This window comes from Hippoglossus hippoglossus, chromosome 22 (genome assembly GCF_009819705.1).
Source record: "Hippoglossus hippoglossus isolate fHipHip1 chromosome 22, fHipHip1.pri, whole genome shotgun sequence".
NCBI classification, from domain to species: Eukaryota; Metazoa; Chordata; class Actinopteri; order Pleuronectiformes; family Pleuronectidae; genus Hippoglossus; species Hippoglossus hippoglossus.
The window spans coordinates 13,500,793-13,520,966 of NC_047172.1; the positions used below are offsets into that span (position 1 = coordinate 13,500,793).

Genomic DNA, 20,174 nt, shown 5'->3' on the forward strand with positions numbered 1-20,174 from the left:
ACTGTATATTACATTTCTAAAAACAATCGTGTTTCTGACTTTAAGACTTAATCATCTTGTTAATTCAGAAAACAGGGCCGTTTTTTTTTTTAAAGGAAAATGATCTTGTTAATTCACAAAAACAGAGTGGATTAATTTTGGTGGGGGGAAACTATCTCGTTAAACAGAGGGGATTTTTTCTAAAAGGAAATTATCCCCTTATGAGAAAAACAGAATCATTTTTTCTCAACTGGACGCAATAAGCTTCCGTAGAAGCGTCTGTAAAGAAATATTAAAGCTCTGTAGTCACGTGTCTACAGACTTTGGGGAAGTGCAGTGACCACTCCCCTGGATGCTTTTGTCTATTTAAAAAAAATGTTTACACCGAGGATGTCCCGTAAAGGCGGGGCCGTCGCTCGTCCAATCGCACGTCTCCGCTCGGGGGTGCCCCGCGTTGCAAAACAAGCGTCCCCTCGCCGATGACCCGCCCCCGCGAACCAGAAGCAGCAGATCCGGTGACGGACAGAGAAGCAGGCAGGAGCTGCTGCTGCCCCGGGAAGTCAGCGGGCCGCCGGAGTCACTCTGCACACGGCAACGCCATTTCACCTCTGGCTGCGGGAGCGTCGCACTGAAAGCTACAGGTATGTGACAAGCAGCTGCCTCCTCCGACATTTTGTCTGTTTCTCTTTCAAATCAAATGAACGGCGGCTCGTCCCGGTGTTTGCGAAGCTCCGTATCCAGGCCTGGGAACGGCCCTCAGGACTCACGCGGAAGAACGGAGCCGCGGAGCGGGTCAGGGATTTTAGGAGACGGGGAGGTTGGGTCACCGGCGAGAAGAGGCCCGTGTGGGGCAGCCGTCCACGCCTCCACACGGTTCTCAAAGCCGGGGGGAGAGACACAAACTTGGGCGTCCCTGTTCACATTTTTATCGTTAATACCGACTTTTTTTTTTTTTTACTTTCTCTGTGCTAACAATTGAATTGGCCGGTTCACGTTATTTGGCTAGCGTTGATGTTAGCTAGCTCATTCATAGCGCCGACGTGTAGCTCGTTTGAGCTCGAGTGTCCACAAACCTTCTCCTGTGCTCATCTAACTATCATTTAAACCACTTACACGCACGACCACGTTGAGACCCCGCCGTTGTAGCATTCCGTGCCGGGCCGTGTTGGAGAAGTGAGCCCCCCGTCGACATGTGGGTCTCAGCTTTCGCTTTTTCATGCTTCGTTTCATCATAACGTGTGACTTGGGAGCTAGCCGGGAAGCTAACTGAGCTAGGAAGATTAGATCTGCTTTCCCAGTGATTACAGGCTGTATGTACAGGCAGTCTTTTCTCAGAGGAAGAACAGCTGCCATTACGTGTCAGTAGTCTCTGTAAGTCTGTACGAGGCCGAGGATCTGACACGACCTAGCATGCTGGGACATTTAGTTCTCAACCTGAGTGATAGGGACATCAATTTAGTACATGGAGGTTCTCCTGATCTCCCCCTCTCTTTCTTTTGGCATGCTGTCAGTTCTGTCTTGTTGGCATTATCCATTTCCTTGATGTTTTAGATAAACTCTTATCTGTGGTGTCTTACTTAAATCAGTATCTGAGCTCCAAAGTTTCCTTGTTACAGCCTCCTTAGAAGGTTCAAAGCATTTCAGAGTTACGCCTAATTGTTAATGTTTTCCTGTAAAACCAGATGATGTCCTAATATACACTTTGCCTCGGTCTGCTCACTTTATCACCTGGATTCTGATAAAGGAAATGTGTCAGATTATAATCATTATAGTTCAACTATTCAGACATAGTCATTTGCCATTTGTCCTACTTATCACTACAAACTAGATTATTTGTAATAGCCTGTAATCCCTAAAACTATTTGGATTAAAGGTGCCGACAATATACAGTAGAAGTAGTTTCATAATTGATGCAGCTCAGGAATTGATACAAGTCAATAGATTAATAACCATTGTAGCTCTTATTCGTCTTAGTTTTGTTGCCTGAACATAATGTTTTCGCCCAGGCGCTAGTCTGTAACAAACTGTGGCTTTTGTGACCCTTACACTTTCCGAAGTTATTCACTTACTCATAGACAAACATTATTATCCTCTTAAAGTGAAAGTTTATGTCGTGACCTAGTTTTCCCCAAGTACTGTCTGTGCTGCTTTTTGGGTCCTGGTAATCATCAGGAGTTCCCTCTGTGTCCATGCCTGCCAAATCAGGAGGCCCGGCCAGCCAAGTGGCCAGATTCCGGGGAGCCAACAGCCCGAGAGTGCTTTGTCCTCTGGGCTCATTCTGATGCTGGGACAAGGCTCGGGCTGCACAAGGAAACTCACACACCTTCCACTCGGCGCTCTGAAAGAAAGCATGCAGGCTTCACATTTTTTACAGTTCCTTACTACTTACTCCACCCATACTTTATATGCCAAGAGGCAATGTTGCTTTAGGAGTTATTTAACAGCTTCATTTGGTCTGACATGGACGTTTCCTAAACATACATTAACTGTTACATAAGAAAATGATTTCCTGCTTTGGAAGCCACAGAAAGTAACCCGTTCCCAACTCAGTACATACTGTTCTATAGCTCCTCTTTGTCGTTGGTCCTGTTTTCTTAAAGTTGCATAGTGGTCTGGCTAGTTCTTGTGCAAGTTTTAGACCGTCCTATTACATACTGCCCAGTAGCACTAGTGCCTGGTTTATCTATTAACATTAGGCTGTATCATAGGACTGACAACTTCTAATGTGGCCACAGATTAGAAAACACTTTACAGCAGACAAGCAGATAATAAATACCTCCAATAAAGTCTTAATGTATTCACAATCCTCCTGAAACCCACAGCTAGATCTGTGCTCACAATTAACATAATTATTATCATAATGTTGATGAGTTTGCTCCCAGCTATAGCATATTGAGTATACAGAGAAATGTTGAATGTAAAAAAAAATCACAATCAACCAGTTAAAATGTATTTGGTTGATTCAAGGCTCTTCTGGAAATGTTGTATAACAAAAACCATTGAGAGAATGGTTTTAGAAATGTTATGTAATTTGGACCTGTGTAGTTTATGCTTAGAGGAAAAGCTAAAACTAGAAAACTAACATTTTAACCTGCCAGGTACATTTTTGTGTTTTGAGGAAGATGTATTGATGAGAGGTTTTTCAAGGTGGGAGTGAAAACTGAGTCGACATCAAACTATAGCCTAAGCCTGTCAGTCCTCAGGAAGCCCTGCAGTAGAAAGTTATTCTTAAATGTATTATCATGGGTAATCTCCTTAATCCAAATTACTAATGAGGTCTGCTCGACGCCAGTGACTCCCACGCCACTGGCACGTTTCTTGGGTATAGGATGGGATTGTGCAGCACGTCATCAGGTCACTCACTGTTGCTGACGTTCTGTGTTGTTGACAACACAATGCTGCTGTCGTCACCCAGAGCTTGCTATATATTTGCGAAAGACACTGATTTCCAGGTTCATTATTTTTGATTGTGAAAAAGCTGCAAGAACCACCTCAGTGGCACCTCAGATAATGGCAAATTATCAGAAACTGCTAATGGTTACAATTGGTTGGTTTTATAGTAACTTCTTGTGAGCTACTAGACACATTGTGTGTTTATATTATTTCTTCTTTATCTGCATTGATTCCATCCTAGTTCATTCTTACTCCATAGCAATGACTGTTTATGCCTGGAGGAGACAACACATCGTTCCTAAGAATATCTTTGGCAGATGCTAAACTGATGAAATCTCAGGACCTCTTGACTCTGTAAACTTTGCTCACGCTGGAAGAGGAACCTCTTCTCCCTTGGCTTAAAGCAGGCAGGGGCCCAAACTGCAGCTGCATCAGACCTCAGCGGGTGACACTTGCATGTGGGTGTATTTTTGCCTCTCGCAAATTCATCCTAATATGAGTTTGGAACACCAGCATGTCGTCCTTGTGGGGGCTGAGGAGGGGAAGCGACTAAAAGAGGCTGTGAGCTGTGTTCTTTTTAGCCTACTTGTCTCTGATATGTTTGGCCTATTTTATAACCTTTAAGCCAATATGGTGAAGTGGTTGGTTTTTGTTACCATTTTTCAACCATCTTACAAATGTTTCAAAATTCTATGAACCTATATAAAGGTAAAGAGGGCATTAAGCTGTGTGGCAGGAGGAAGTTTTGCCTAATTGGATCATAGCACTAAAAGAAGACGGGGTGTCAGTGCGACACCTCTCACTTACACCCTCTGAACATGAGTGATGTATAGACACCTGTTCACACGTCGCTGAATAGCCAGGGCTAGTAACAGCGCTTGACTTGCAAGCAATATCCTCTCAAGAGCCCAGGCAGGTGCGGCAGGAATTCGTTTGGATAGAATGTGAGCAGCAAGCTGAAATCACAGAATCATGAACAGTACATCAAAACGTTTAGCTCTTATGTTCTTCTCTGCATTTGAATAGCCTTTGCTTGCATAAATCTGTTGCCATAATGTCAAACACACGCTATATGTTAAATATTAGCAGATGTATATCTTGGAATCGGGCAGATCTGCTTTATAACTGTTGGTGTTAACTCTGTGCTAAGTGGGGTCTTGTTTCCCTGTCTTTTTTCTTTTATTTAGAATGGCGGTGGATATCTATGACTCTCAGTACCTGCTCATCCTGGCCCCTTCTCTGGTCATCGCCCTCATGTTCCTGTTCTTCTGGCTCTTCATGAAGGAAACCTCCTACGATGAGGTGCTGGCCAGGCAGAAACGTGACCTCAAGCTGCCACCATCCAGGCCAGACACTCGTAAGAAGAATGAAAAGAAGAAGAGCAAGAAGAAGGAAAGTACCAGCGGGGGAGGCAGTGGAGGTGGCGGAGGAGAGTCTGAAGAGGACATGCGAGACTTTGATATTGCTGATGGCGCCAACAGTTCCACTCTAGAGGGAGAGGAGGAACCTACACCTGTGGCTACACCAGATCCTTCTCCACCAACTCCTACTCCTTATGTGGCTGCTCCGGTGGCAACTGAGGCTCCTGCCGGTCTGAGGGAGAGAAAGAAGAAGGAGAAAAAGGCTGCCAGGGCTGCTGCAGCTGCAGCTGCCGCCGCTGCTGCGGCTGATGCAGCTACAGCTCCCTCCGTTGAGGAGCCAGAAGTGAACGGATCCAAGCCGGTCAGCCGCAAGGCAGAGACACCTCTGGCTGCTAGCAAACAGTCCAGCCCACCCTCTCCCCAGCTTGAGGTTCAGGTCCAGGTCCAATCTGCTCCTGTTCAGGCTCAGACACCTCCTCAGATCTCTGGGAAGAAGGAGAGGAGGAAGAAGCAAAAAACAGAGCATGGTAAGAAAACAAGAGTGCAGTCAGTGTGGTGCTGTGTTTCTTTGGAAAACAAAAAATTCTAACAACTTGTTTCATTCAATAAATACTTTTCATCAAGTTACAGTGAGTTTATCTAGAAAAATGTGAGTAAATGCATCAAGTTTATAGGTTAAGCCCAGGTATTTTTTGATGTTTGAAAATGGTCTTTTGGTCGCTCTCATGGCACACTGTCTGACACTGACAGTAATCTACCCTTGCTTGTCCCTTTTCCAGTGGATGAGCAGCAGCCAGAGGTTAAAGCAGAGCAGGCTCCAGCACCAGTCAAGAAGGAAGCTCCCATTGTGGCTGAAACCAAAGTTCTGGATGGTGCAACCCCAACTGTTACTGCTGGGAAGAAGAAGAACTCTGCCAAGAAGCAAAAAACCGAGCCTGGTAATGGTGATAAGAATATTCCTCATGTTTAGTTATGTGTCTGTTTCTTAAAGAAATGTGCTGAAATAGTAATCAGTTGTAATCAACCGGTTATTCTCAAATTCAGTAGATGATGCCCACGTTCTGGCTGACTCAGCAGCTTCTGCCAACCACCAGGCTGCTCAAAACGACGATGTACCGTCCAAAGGGTCTGGCAAGAAACAGAAGAATGAGACTGACAAAGGTAAGATTAAAATAACAACTCTGATACAGTTTTGTTTCTTTTTTTGTTTTCTTTTCAGCCATGCAAACATCTACCTAACTCCCTCCTGTGTCTTTTGTGTTTTAACAGAGAACACAGAGGTGAAACTGAAGGAGCTGCTGTCTGGTCTGTCCAGCCTGGCTCTGTCAGAGGCTGAGGCCGTCAGTGTGCTGGCCCTCCTCAGGGAGAAGAGTCCCAATGCTTTGGATGCCTGGCACAAAGTGAGACATTCATAAGTGATTCATTTGAATCAGTTGTCTGTGTAAAAGGGCTCCATATGCAATTGGCAGGAGACCTGGTAATTGTAGCTAAATGTACTATGCCCACATTTTTTGTTTTCTGTTTTTCACTACCAGTCTGCAGCCAGGCCTGACCCAGCTGCCCAGGAAAGAGAAAGACTGCTATCAACTCTCCAGGAGGAGGCCTCCATTGCCAAGGACAAAGTGAAACAACTCAGCCAGGTCTAGATCCCCATGTTCTCTCAATGAAATGTGATATGATTAATCGTCAATCTTCAGCTCATTCTTCATACCTCAACAATTCCTTAGCTTACAGCAATGTGCCTTACATGCTTTATTGCCTTGTGCTGCAGGAGCTTCAGGTGGAGAAGCAAAAGACAGGAAGGGTGGAGGCCATGATGAGAGAGCAACGTGCAGCCATGGAGAAAGAACTGGGTGGAATGCAGGCCAAGGCGCAGGGCAGCTACCAGGACAACCAGACCATTCAGATAAAGGTGAGGGCTTTAGTTTCTTGTTTATGTTTCGAGATTGATTCAGTTGTGTTTAAAAATGTGAATCACGTTCTTCACAAGACTGCATGGAGACTGAACCTTATTGTTTGCATAGTTCCAACAGGTGAGGGAGCAGCTGGAAAGCCAGATCACTCGCCTGCAGCAGGAGAACGGCATCCTGAGGGACGCGGTCAGCTCGGCCACCAACCAGATGGAGAGCAAGTCAGTGCCACATTACAGTAGATAAGAATCTACTGGTCATATCGTGCGATTCAATTCATATTACAATTTCAGCTCATTGTCTTTGTATTCCTATTGTAACTTTATAGATCCATCTGCATACAGTTAGATTGTGCCCTTTAAAGACTCTTTATAATGCAGACTATTATATTTTATAATTCATCAACCTCTTCTCTCTATAGAGCCCCATTAATCGTTGTCAAAACACATTCTTGTGTGTGTGTGTTTCTTGATAGGAATTCAGCAGAGCTGAACAAGCTGCGTTCTGAGTACGCCGGTCTGATGAAAGAGCTGGCAGACAACAACGGCAAGCTGCAGCAGGAGGAGCACCAGAGGAAGTCACTGGAGGTCGGCTACAAGCAGAACGTGTCCCAGCTGGAGGTACGCTAATCCAGATGTACAATGTGTTTATTTAGCCCCTGCCTCAGTTTCCCCAGCTGAGACATAAACGAACTGAGCTACACAAAACCTGAGCATATCGCACAGCTTTTAAATCTGGTCGGCGGGTGTGGCAGCGTTACCAGGGAAAAGGGAGGAGGGTGTAGTGGAAATCCTGGGGAGGGTTGTGGGAAACAGAACCTGGGCCGGGAGGATTGTGTTGGCTTTGGAAGCAGGAATGTTTGAGGCTTTGTGCAGTGTATAAACAGCCCTTTCCTGCTAGACACCCACATCAGGCTTTCCTGTCTTTTCATTGACCACGATCAAAGATGGAAATCTAAGTTGCTGGCTCGATACTGACGAGTCTCAGCAGAGAATATGGGATGCTACAGAGAGACATGTTGGGAATGCTAAGAGTTTATTTAAAAAAAATGTCCACAAGATGTTTTGCAATGCCGAGTTACCTCTAACTTAGTAAGACAAAGGGGGCTCTGTTTGAATTCTTGAAGAAAAAGACTGACTAGAGATTCCTGGTCTTGTTGAAATTATGATGGCGTTTATACAGATCAAGCGTCACCAATTACAATGTTGGTATTGTCAGTTAGAGAGAAGAAGATGGAAATAATTAATTATCTTAGTAGTTCTAACAAAACCAGTTTGAGGGTTTAAGCTCCCTTTAGTAGTACACGTGTACTTACGCAACTGGACTTCTTGGGTTTCTGAGTTCTGGCCCCCTCCCAGACTAGGTTATTTTTCCTCACAACCCAGAACGGAAGAAGCCTCTTGGATGAGAAGTGAAACGTCCTTAAAAAAGCATGTCCAGTTGTCCATGTACACCTGCACAACTCGTGAAGCGCTCAGGTAATGTTTGGGAGAAAAGTGAATTAATTTCCATTAATCTCTCGACCCTAAGGCCCAACTGCAGGATGCCAAGAGACGCTGGGAAGAACTGCAGAACTTCCTCCACAGTGTCAATGCTGAGAGAGAGAATCTTCAGGCCTCTAAACAAGGTATCAAAACATAATATCCCATTCTTGAGAATTCTGACACAACTAACTAGAGTCAGATTTCATTCAGCATCTCAATTGCCGTGTGTGCATGTTTGCAGAGCTTCACAGCCAGATGCTGGCAGCCGAGACAGAGATGAACAACAAGAACAAGGAGATCCAGACTCTACACAGCAGCCTGACAGACGCCATGGTCTCGAAGGAGCGGCTTGAGCAGAGAGTGAGGGAGCTTATGGAGATGTCCCAGCACAGTATGCCTGACGACTCACTGCAGACGCGTGTTCAGGTGAGTCACTGAAACATTGCATACTCAAAATCATCATAAAAAATTCTCTATGAACCAGAGCAACACTCACATGCAGTATTTGCTAACACTGACAACCCTGTCTGTGTTTTAACAGGAGCTTATGAATGAAAACAAGGGTTTCCAGGTCCAGAACGAGACACTGCAAGTCCAGAATGAGAATATGCAAGCCCAGATGTCTTCACAGGTATATGGGTCAACCTCATTTACCTATGTTTAGTAAGACTAATCCACCCCTGTAACTGTAGGCTAATGAGATCTCTTTTTCTTCCCATTTAGGCTACTCATTTCTCTCACATTGAGGAGCTACAGAAGCTGTAAGAAAAAAAACTCTTACATTTTCAGATAAAGTGATTACATCTATAGTTTGCGATTTTTTTCATGTGTTCCCCCAACTCTTCCCCATCTCTGACCAGATTGTCTGAAAAGGAGTTGCAGAGGAAGAGTCTGGAGGATTCTCTAAATGCTGAGAGGAGCAGTATGGCCAGTAGAGAAACTGACATGCAGGTATAGTCACAAGAGCGCATCATCTGGAGCTATACCAACATTGCATGGGTTCATTAGTTTGCAGGAATTTGTTCTACAATGTGCTGAGCAGGAATATGGATTGAAAACGATGCACACTGCCCTGCCAGAATGAGGACGGGCTGTTGTACATTGACTGCTGCCAAATCCATATAATTTATTAAATGGTTTTACAAATGTAAAACAGAATTAGGAGCGCCATGACCATGTTCAAATAACATACATAGTGTCAGAGCCTGTGGTGTAAATATATAGATATTAATGGCCTTTCGTCTTCACTTCCTCAGGCCATGCACAATGACAACATGTCAATGAAGGCAGAGGTTCAGAATCTGCAGGCACAGGTTTCTGATCAGGTTAGTTGTCCCTTGATATTTTATTTTATTCCAAACGCCCTTATGTTATGTGAGGAATGTGTTCTTCTTTTTGACACACCCTCTCCTTCTGTCTGCCATTGATTCTCCTCATGCAGACTGCGTCCCAGCTGGTGTTGGACCAGTTCCAGAAGAGGTGCGTGTGAAAACTGGGACATATTTTTAACCCTCCCAACTGGTTAAGCTTGTTAATCCGTGTTAATTAAAAATAACGATGACCTTTTATAAAACATTGCTTCCTACCCAGTGTCCGGGAAAAAGAGGAGAACATGAAAACCGTAGAGGACCTGCTGGAGAAGGGGCTGATTGAAGTGGCCAACAAGGAGGAAGAGCTCAAGGTATCGGTTTCCTCCGGGTTTAGAGAGAGACAGTGAGCCGTAGCAAATCCTGAAAACATGCTGCCACACATACAGATCTACTTTTGACTCACATCATCTTTTAACTGAAACTGCATTTTGTTGCCTGCCTTGTAATCACAATCTGTGATGGGTAAAAGTTTTAAATCCATTATTTTCTGATGTAGGCTGTAAGAGAAGAGAAGGAGGCACTAAAACAAGAAATCGAGAGTCTTAAGGGACAATCGGCAGAACAGGTAAGTTTATATAAAATCTGCATTAAAATGGATTTCATGAGTCTTGCATCTTATTCTGTATTATTTTTGTTTTCCCCCAAACCACAGGCATCATCAGAGTCGATAGTGGAGGAGCTCCAGAGCAAGTAAGATCAGTGAAGTACACTTGTATGCTTGTACACATGTGAATAGGCATCATGCAGTGTTTCCCTCAGAAATGATTCAGTTTATAGCGGTAGAACAGGCGCACATGCACGCAGTTTACGCTCACATTCGATAGAGCCTGAGTGACATGTACATAGACTAGAGTAGTTCTTGCGTGTGAGAGAACTGCCACACACAGCTGAAACTATGAGGTTTGTGTGGACGGTAAAAACCATAGCACGCAAGTGTGCGAGAGACGGGGGAGCATGAGAAGTGTAAAACATTTTTGGTTCATTTTGAAACTGGCAAGACAAAGTAGAACAAATCAAAACTGTCTAGATAATTAATGGGAAACACTGGTTCATGATAATTTATTAGTTACTTAAGTTTTATGTTCACCCACCCTTGTCCACAACACATGCAGACATAATGTAGATGGATATAAAATGATTTAAGTCCAATCATTTGGGGGCAGCAGCTTAGCCAACCAGCTGAGATGAAAAGGAACTGATTCAAGTCATAATCGCATGTTTTCAAACTACTCGTTGCCGTCATGCGAACATATCAAAACTAATTCCTCATGACACCTCAGGACACTCCCTAAACTCACTCACGATAGTTATTCAGTTTTCTTCTGCCACCAGTGGCTGTACACGATTAATTGTAAAGATAGCATTATAAATGTAAATATCAGCAGATGCCAAGTGATTTTAAATAGTTCTGTGCCATGAACCGATGTCTCACTGTGCTTTGTAGGATCCAAGAGAAAGATGTGAAGCTAAAATCAATGGAGGAGAGTTTACAGGCAGCACAAGATGGCATTTCTACCAGAGACAAGACAGTTGAGGTTTGGGCTTTTCTGTTATCAATGAAATATTAGGTTTAGGCATTGTCCTTTGAACTCTTGTTTGAAGCAGGTTTTTTTGTCTCTCAGTCTGTGGAGCAGCATTTGGCCACCCTGCAGGCAGAAATGGAGCAGCTGAGACAGAAAGAGATGGCAGATGAGTTGACCCACTCATCTGGCTTGGCCGCCCTGCAGGCAGAAATGGACCAGCTGAGCCAGAAGTGTATGACAGATGAGTTGACCAACTCGGCTGCTCACCTCCAAGAACACCAGGATCAGTGAGTTAACCCAAAAGATCACTTTGCAGTCCTCCACCGTAGCCTTGACATATTGGACTAATGATGAGCAAATCTGACCCACAGCCTCGCGGCGAAGGAACAGCAGATCCAGATGCTGCAAGCTGAGCTGGAGGCACAGACTAAAGACATGAGTGAGAAGATGGAGCAGGTGAGGGAGGCTTTCAAAAAAACTGAGTGCAAAGTGTGACACATTTCCTGGTTTAAATCAAGAATTTAAATACTTTCAATCAAGCATTAAATCAAATGTATTGGGATAGTTGGATTTTGCAGATGGAACTCTCAATGGTATAATTGATGTTAAATTTAGATATAAATTTTGACAAATGAGGTCAAATTCTGATTTTAGTCACAGTTAAATTGTTTTGTTTTGTTTTGTTTTCATTTCCCTCAAACAGCAGTTGCACACAGCAGGGCCAAACCCAGAGCTTCTTGCAGCGTGAGTAACATGCCACGTCATATCATTACATATATTTCTTATACAAGTAATACACCTTATTAAACAATCAGGTTTATAATAAGTTGTTATGTTGCCTTTCAGGTTGTCAGAGAAGGATCAGCAGGTGGCAGATCTGCGGGGTGAGGTGGCGGAGCTGAGGGACTCGCTGGACCTGCATAGGAAGAAGAACAACGTAGGTTTTGTACTGTGACCACCTGAGCTATATAAAACCAGTGACTGCTGTGGTCTAGCCCTGCGAGACATCCACCCTATCTTGTGTGGTACCCCGAAACACCCCCCGTCACATGCACCTGACTTATGCACTGTAAACGACCTTAATCCCTCTTGTCCACCGCCACTTAGTCTCACTTGTTTTATTTTTCTTTCTTCTTTCAAACAGATATTTTAAAGCAGACTAGAAAGATTTATTTCACTTCAGTTGTGTTTGCAACATGATTTTACACATCAGTACAGATGTCTATTTTGATTTGGATTGTTTTAAAGCAGAGCGTTGCATAACAAGGCTTCCAGCCTACTCTTGTTATGCTTGCCTTTGGCCATGACTGTTTCAGCAAGCTTGTCTGTGCTTGTGGGTGATTCAGAGCATTAGAAATCTGCCTACCTTTTTATTTTATTTGGCATACTTGACATGAAAAGCATATTTATGTGGACAGCATTGCATTCATTTAAATAGTAAGTGCTTACAGAACACGTTACTATACTTTTTTGCACGAGGTGTGAGACTTGGACTCTCGATGTGATTTGCTCATACTTATTTTTAGCGGTTGGAGTATGGGAGGAAAGCTGAGTGTAGTGATTTTTGAGAGACATGCATTCGGTTTGTTGTGTTATTCTATCAGTCTGTATTAAAGGGTCACTGAATACATTCTCCCCGAGGCTGAACTGAAAGTAGTATCTCTCTGGAACTGACCAAAACAGGAGCTCCGGGAGAAAAACTGGAGTGCAATGGAAGCTCTGTCTGCCACCGAGTCCATGCTTCAAGGAAAACTCAGCAAAGCTGTCAAGGTTCGACACCCCCCACCGCAGTCTACTTCACTCTAGTTCCAATCTGATGCACCCCCCCTCAAATGCTGTATTTTTTTTTTTGCTCTTTTTTTTTTTGCCCTTTTTTTGCCATAATTGACTCAGTGAGATTTTTTTTCCCACCATCATCCATAACAAAGCTGCATACTCATTTACCTCACTCTCGCCCCCTTTGTGTTTTGGCCTCCAGTCTTCAATTGGCTGTGTGGTGAGCTGATGGTACATACCTGTAGAATCACAGACTGCATGAACTTAATTATTATTTTAAGCATATATAAGTTTCGAAATGTAAAAGATTCAGTCAGGCTGATGGCTTGGAAATGAGTGTGCAGTGACTTTTAAACGATTTCATTAGATGCCGTTAGATTGAGAATCATCTTGCAACTTCCTGTCTTTGTCATGTGACTCATTTCTCGCATGATTTCCCCCATTCTGCTTTGTGACATCCATTGTGTCGACATCTCCAGTTAATCAGACAATGAGAATCTGTTGAGTTCACTTTGATTTCAATGCAGTTGATCATTTTTGAACGATGTATGATCATTCAAAACTCTTTACTGAAATGCAACAGTATCCATATGTTCCTCAATGCTCTGTTTTCACTACTGAAACGTCTTGAAAGTGCAACAACAACTACAGAACATTCCATGTGCTTGCAGTCTCCTCGTACAGACATAGTGAGCTACCAGATAGCTCTTATTTATATATTTATTTATATATATATATATATATATATATATATATATATATATATATATATATATATATATATATTGCAGTGACGTGTATATTTTTGCCGTCCCCCCACACACACACACACACACACTAGCAAAGGGTACATGCTGAACCATCAACACAGCAGCTGCTCCTCTGCCATCGGTGTACAGTAGAAACCACCTTCTCGTAGCTGAGCCTGGGTGTTCCTTGGCAGCTGTTGTGTACTGTCAGTGCATGCTGCATGGCTGAATTCAACTCCACACTTGTCTCAGAGCTGCCTTGTGACACAGTGTGTTAATGTGAATAGTGGTCGCAGTGCCAGCTGGCTAGCGTTTGGCATACCTTCTCCCTCCAGGCCTCAGAGTGACAGTGCATGATGGCGGCCCATTGTGGCAGGACTGATAGCTACCTTTTTTTTTTAATTTCTTGAAGAGTTTCAAGGTATTTTGTGCAGTTTAATGAAACGCAGATTGATGCACTTGTGGTTCGAGGAGGATTGTAGTAACGGGATATGCTCAGAATCTGAGGTTGCAGACATTTGTAGGTGTGGCCTATTTAAAGATGCTGATGATTGCTGCAGCTAATTGCATGTGGGAGCGAGACAGTGTTTATCCCAGTGCCCTACAGTTATACTTTAAAATGCTACATAAATCATTCCTGTGACATTGATTGGAGCAGCCTGATGAATGAATGAATGTGTGATGACTGGTTTAAAACAATATTATTTAGATTAGCATAAGGGTGGTGGTCATATCCGCTCACATGACCACTGGAACCTGTCGTAAAATTGACCAAATTATTTAAACAGTCAGCATTCAAACTCTCCATACATTTGTTTCTGCCCCTTCCCATCATTGTGTAGGAGAACGAGACAACGCTAGCAACATTTCAGGCCGAGTGTCGAGATGTTCTGCACAGACTTCTGCCCCATGTGCCTCTGCCCACTGAACAGGTATGGATTTGATTGGACTTTTTTTACCATCCAGATTGTGTTTAAATATGCTTCTTTACTTCGTTGCACTTTCCCTCCTGTGTGTTGATTTTGTCGTTCATCTCGTTCCTTCTAGAACCATGAGGAGTGGCTCCACAAATTTGAGATGACAGTAGCTGAAAACTCAGCTGCACAGTCCACCCCTGCATCAGGGGACTCTGAGGTAAACAAAGAAGAAATATAAAGTTCAGCATGATTTCTTTTTGTAGGCACTAGAAATCAACAAATCCTTCTCTCTAACCAGGGCATGGCTGAGAAGCTGAAAGAATCTGAAGAATCCCAAAGGATCCTACAGAAAGACTGTGAGACGTACAAGAAGGTGTTGGCAGAGACGGTGAGCCACGTTTTTTGCGCTACGTTCCCAGTTGCCCAGTTGTGCTGTATCTGTGATTAAACTGAGCCGTGTCCACAGGAGGGTATCCTGCAACGCCTCCAGAACAGCGTGGAGCAGGAGGAGTCTCGCTGGAGGGTGAAGCTGGATGTCGCGCAGGGCGAAGCCGGAGAGGTATGTAATTCAGGTTTAGCAGGAAACAACTCCCAGGTCAAATACCAAATCTTTAATGTGATATCTTTGCGGTGTGTTTGCTCTTTTTAATTGCATCATTCTTCTTATTTCCAATTCTATAGATGAGCCAGAAAGTCACAGCTTTGGAGCAGGAGATTGAGAGACTAACAGATGGAGCAGATATGGAAAATGTACTTACTCTTGAAACACGCTTCTCAAACATTTCTTTCAAACTCAAAGCATTCTGCCATTTTAACTTGTTTGTCTCGGTTGGCTGTGTTTCTGAACCTCGCCTCGTTCTGTAGCTGAGAAGAGAAAAGCAGCATTTGGAATCCGAGCTGGAGAGGGCGGAGCGTGAGAGCGCCACCTATGTGACAGAGGTTAGAGAGGTGAGCAGAAACTGGACTTGTTCACCTCTTTGTTGCTTGTGATCCTCCTCCATGTCACATCTTTATCCACCTGTGGCAAAAGGATGATCTGTGTTGTGCGTCAATTACATGTTTTTGTGACATCCTGTACACGGTTTATTTTTGAGTATACAAAATTACACAACACACCCATTAAGTATTATTATACTTAGGAGAATATATACTAGCAGAAATTTGCTTACCCCGCTTACCAGACTAACTTAATAGATGGCCTTTGGTTATTTACAGTCATGCAGAACCCGATCCTGTGCTTAATTTATTGCCACACGGCTGAATATAATGAGGATTCCCTTTTTGTAGATGCGTAGACTATGTGCTAGTTGTGCTGTCCTTCACCGACACTCTCAGACACCCATTGAACACGTCATCTCGAACTTAATTTCAGCTCAAAGATCTGTTGACTGAATTGCAGACCAGACTTGATGGCTCAAATACAGAGGCTTTCAGACAGAATGAGGAGCTGAATTTGGTAAGAGTTGCTCACCCTCTTAGAGCTAGAGCTCCTTTTTTTAGACCTATCCTTATTTTACTCAGCAGTGGCTCTACACTGCCTGCCACAGGGAGGGGGGTGTTCTCCCTCTTCTGCAACCGTGGGTCATAATCCATAACCTCTGTACACATGGAGTCGTGTGAAGTAGCAAAAATCTGAGATTATGAATGAAGACTCGCCCTCACGCTTGGTGATGCTTACAAGACTAACTCTTCTCTTCTCTTCCCTGCACTGGCACTCTACTCACTGCCATCTAAAGGCTCATTTATGCTCAACGTTAGAAAGTGGCGGAGCCTTCTGTCCGTACTCTGCATTGTTAGTTATCAGCTATTTGTTCACGTCGTCTGAAAGGTTACGGATTAAATGCAAATCATGGGGGTGCAGTGTAGCCAATGGTTCATGTGAGACTATCATTGGAGAAGAGGAAGAAACCTTAACAATGGTTTTGAGGAGTGGGTTTGTAAGACAGTATAGGCATCTGTATGTTATTTTGTTCTAGCACATGGATTTAATGGCCTCACAGACAACATGGCTGCTTTGTCCTCTTTCTCTAGTGGATATGTTAGCTATATAACCATGACAAGGTAAAAGAGGCCGTTTAACTATGTAGGCAGTGATGTTACATTGTTTGAAACGGATGCATCTCTTTTCGTACATAAAGGGAGCATAAATGAGCTTTAACACACTGGCTTACTTGTGGACTTTTTCTCCTTGCGCAGAGGCCCAAAAATGCGCCATTTGCCACTGTTATCCCCTCCAGCTGTCTTACAAACCTTCTGTAGCTGTTTTGTCTCTTTGTCTTGCAATCTTACAGTTTGTACCATATGTTGGCTGCAATCAAAACCAAAATAGCATTGGGAAAAAATGCAACTTCCTCATTGATTTCAATGAGGGCTCAAACAAAGAAGAAAATATGTTGTTACGTTGTTCAACAACAATGCACTGGACAGTCTGGTTCCCACAAGTCAAAACTCTTTGTAGGTTACTTTGTAAAGTCAGTGATGACTTATGAAACTACATTTAAGTTCACTAGATCCACATTTTTATTTTTAACGGCACCAAATTTCACACTCCTTGGTGGAGGAAAAAATTAAAGCAGCAGCGACAACTTTCCAGACTTGCTACATCTTGTTTACAAGTATCACCTGTGCAGTGGGTGTATGATAAGTCTAAAATAGGAATGTGTTACGCTAAACTGGACTTTCTTGAACGTGACTCATTTTCTCACCAATACCTGAAGCAACATGTCCACACTGACGCACCCTTTCACACTGTGCTACTTTTGGTTTGATTGTGGCTGACGTAGGACAAGATTGAATCTGTGCAAATATTCGAGCACTTTAATATAAGATGTACCCTGTGTTGGCTAAAGGTTTTGAATATATTTACATGCAATGATGTGATAAGTGTCGGTTTTAATTCCAGCTGAAAACCCAGCTCACTGAGACTCTGTCCAAACTGGAGGGGGAAGAGACCGAGAGGCAAAAGGTGGCTGGTGATTTGCATAAGGTAAGAAGGTTTATTTATATTTTATTACACTTCTGATGTGTTTGCAACTTCCGGTCACATCGTTAACAAGTGTAACGTTCTGGTTCTTTGCACAGGCCCAGCAGTCTCTTGATCTGATTCAGGGGGAGCTCTCAAATGTGACGGACAATGCGGATGGCCTGATCGAGAATAGCAGTCCGTCATCACAGGGGGTGAGAGACCCAGGCAGTTTGGGTTGTGTAGCAGTTGGTGGTTTGTGTTATTCGCATGTAGGTGGTTGCACTGAGCTCTTAACCTTCTGTGCTGTTTCTGACAGGAGGCGATCGACAGAAAGGAGAAAATGGCTGCAGGTCTGAACCAGACAGTCCGAGAGCTACAGCAGTTGCTACAAGGCGTCAGCCGGCAACTCGCCAAGGGACAGGAAGGGGTAAAGCCTACGCCGTCTCACATCGCACAATAAACCAACATTACAGTATCAAAGTCTTGTATCTTTACTTATAACACACAGCAATTCAATGAAGTCTCAACATTGTACATGTGTGATTTGTTCCAGGTGGCTGACAAAGATCTGCCCAAGGTATAGTGAGAGGAGGATCGACGCCCATGCAGCCACCCTGCACCACAGAGACCACCTATGACCTTTGGTCTCATCACTTACCACCATTACACCATACCGTCACATCCAGCCACCTCCCCTCTCCCAACCTCTGACACCTCACCGGCACTGTATGCAGCCGCCAACTGACTGTGGCTGAGGCGCTGGCCAACAACTCCCAGACTCACTGTTGGCCATAAGGCAGCAGGCAGATGATACTGTTAATTCCAAACACTGTACCAAAACACACACTACTCCACTCCCACCACATTCCTCTTCTTCAGCATCACAGCCGGTTAATTTTTATTCTAAACTTAAAACCACATCCAGCATAATTTAAACAGCGTGGCATTCCTCTTTAAAATCTGTATTTTTCAATGAAATCTTTTTTGAATCCTGCAGTAGTTTTTGTTGTTTGGAGGGCAGTGATACAAATTTCCAACTTGGGTTTTCAGTCCTTTTTTTCCTTAACTTAAAGATATGTCTCGTTTAAATGTACCATTAGGGCCTGCTGAAACACACTGTTGTCGATTTGTTTGTCTCCTGATGAGAAAAACTGTCAAGACCTGTGCATCTTCGTGCATTCATTAATTCATAGCTCCATGCATACCATGGCTCAGTATTGGGTGGGAGAGGGAGATCAGTTGGGGTCTCAGCATATCAGATGGGTCACTAGGTGACTGTAACCATGGAGATGATTGACAAACTGTAGTCAGATCTGTACTGCAGCTCCAGAGAGACAGAAGTCTGGGACCCTGGCTGGGGGGAAGGTCCAGGTCAGCAGTGTAGAGGTTTTTAAATCCTACTGCAAATACTCTAGGAATAAGTGTCCCATATCATCTGTAATCAACACTCGCTATATTATTGCTAAGTTCATTAACACTGAAGTTTTTGTTCTTTTTGTAACTGGTGATGTTAATAAAAAGGGATGCTTGATAAATCTGTCCAGGACCTTGTGTTGATTCTTTTTCCTCCACTGCACTTCTTTCTCTGTTCCACTGTGGGGCAGCACTGAGCCTCAGTAGAAATTCCAGACTGATGTGATTCATTCGTGACAGTGCAAAGGGAAATGACAAAGCATCTGTTCATGTAGATTTTGCTGGGAGGTATATTCTGCCTGGAAAAAAACATTCATCTGACTTCCTTGTACGTGTTCCTCATGCAGTAGCGTATGACGGCAGAGAAGCTTACGCTCTGCAAGCCTCAATTACAGAGGATTTGGTGTGTGACCAGTTTCTCGTGATGGTAACATGCTGTATAATCACCCTGGACTGTTTATTTTCTCAGCTCCTGCATGAGGTTTTTAAAATTATTTCCCATCAATAAGATGTCATGGAAAAGGAGGGGGAAACTAGAGGCTGAAATAATCCAAAGTTTATCAAGGAGAACTTCTGCCTTGGTTGTCATTTTGGAAAACTATTGTGGGAAAAAAAAAATTATATATAAATATAAATAAATAAATAAAACTAATATCTGCTTGTCTGACTGACATCTCACCCACTTGAAAATCAACCTTGACAAGACCCAGCTACTTTTCCTTCCATGGCCAGCTCTGTGGTAGACCCCACCCAGACGGCTAGGAACCTGGGTGTGACAGTCAACTCACCGCCAACGTTGCTGCAACACCCCGATCATGTAGATACATGCTGCTTAACATCAGGAGGATACTTCCACTTCTCACTCATAATGCGGCACAGGTTCTAGTCCAGGCTCTTGTCATCTCATGCTACTGCCACTCCCTCCTGGCAGGTCTACCTGCTACTGCTATCCAGTGGTTTATAAAGTACTTGAAAGCCATACTTGAGTAAAAGTACAGATATCTTACCTGAAAGTGACTCAAGTAAAAGTTTAAGTCACCCGTAAGAAAATGACTTGAGTCAAAGTCTTAAGGTAGCTCATATTAAATGTACTTAAGTATCAAAAGTATGTGGTTTTGAAATGTACTTAAGTATCAAAAGTAAAAGTACAAGTACCACAATTAAAACTAAGTGCTTTTCATAGTAGGCCTACACACAAACTGAAAAATTGTTCTCTCCAAGCTTTATTTCAGGTGACTGAAAAAATATAACAAAAATATACATATACTGTATAATTTTACAAATTTTGAACCCCAGATGCTGAGGTTCAAATAGTATTGGATTTATATTCCGAT

General features: G+C 43.3%; 1 protein-coding gene across 10 annotated transcripts; it reads left to right on the forward strand.

The window, feature by feature from the left end:
• The first annotated feature begins 456 nt into the window (after positions 1-456).
• On the forward strand, positions 457-18,967 carry ktn1 (kinectin 1). Of its 10 annotated transcripts, XM_034575833.1 has the most exons (37): positions 461-620; positions 4,560-5,260; positions 5,513-5,671; positions 5,778-5,894; positions 6,003-6,133; positions 6,269-6,373; positions 6,505-6,645; positions 6,758-6,864; positions 7,119-7,263; positions 8,174-8,270; positions 8,369-8,553; positions 8,669-8,758; positions 8,851-8,888; positions 8,988-9,078; positions 9,384-9,452; positions 9,569-9,606; positions 9,718-9,808; positions 9,994-10,062; positions 10,150-10,187; positions 10,942-11,032; positions 11,120-11,179; positions 11,255-11,307; positions 11,392-11,476; positions 11,724-11,764; positions 11,867-11,957; positions 12,704-12,790; positions 14,388-14,477; positions 14,593-14,679; positions 14,761-14,850; positions 14,929-15,021; positions 15,144-15,212; positions 15,327-15,410; positions 15,835-15,918; positions 17,365-17,448; positions 17,544-17,639; positions 17,744-17,854; positions 17,981-18,967. In XM_034575833.1, the coding sequence occupies exons 2-37, from the start codon at positions 4,561-4,563 to the stop codon at positions 18,008-18,010; spliced, it is 3,837 nt and encodes a 1,278-aa protein (XP_034431724.1). In that variant the 5' UTR covers positions 461-620; position 4,560; the 3' UTR covers positions 18,011-18,967. The 10 variants fall into 10 exon arrangements, with proteins under 10 accessions (XP_034431731.1, XP_034431724.1, XP_034431722.1 ...); XM_034575831.1 differs by having other exon boundaries at positions 11,120-11,307; XM_034575832.1 differs by having other exon boundaries at positions 5,781-5,894; positions 11,120-11,307.
• The last annotated feature ends 1,207 nt before the right edge of the window (positions 18,968-20,174 follow it).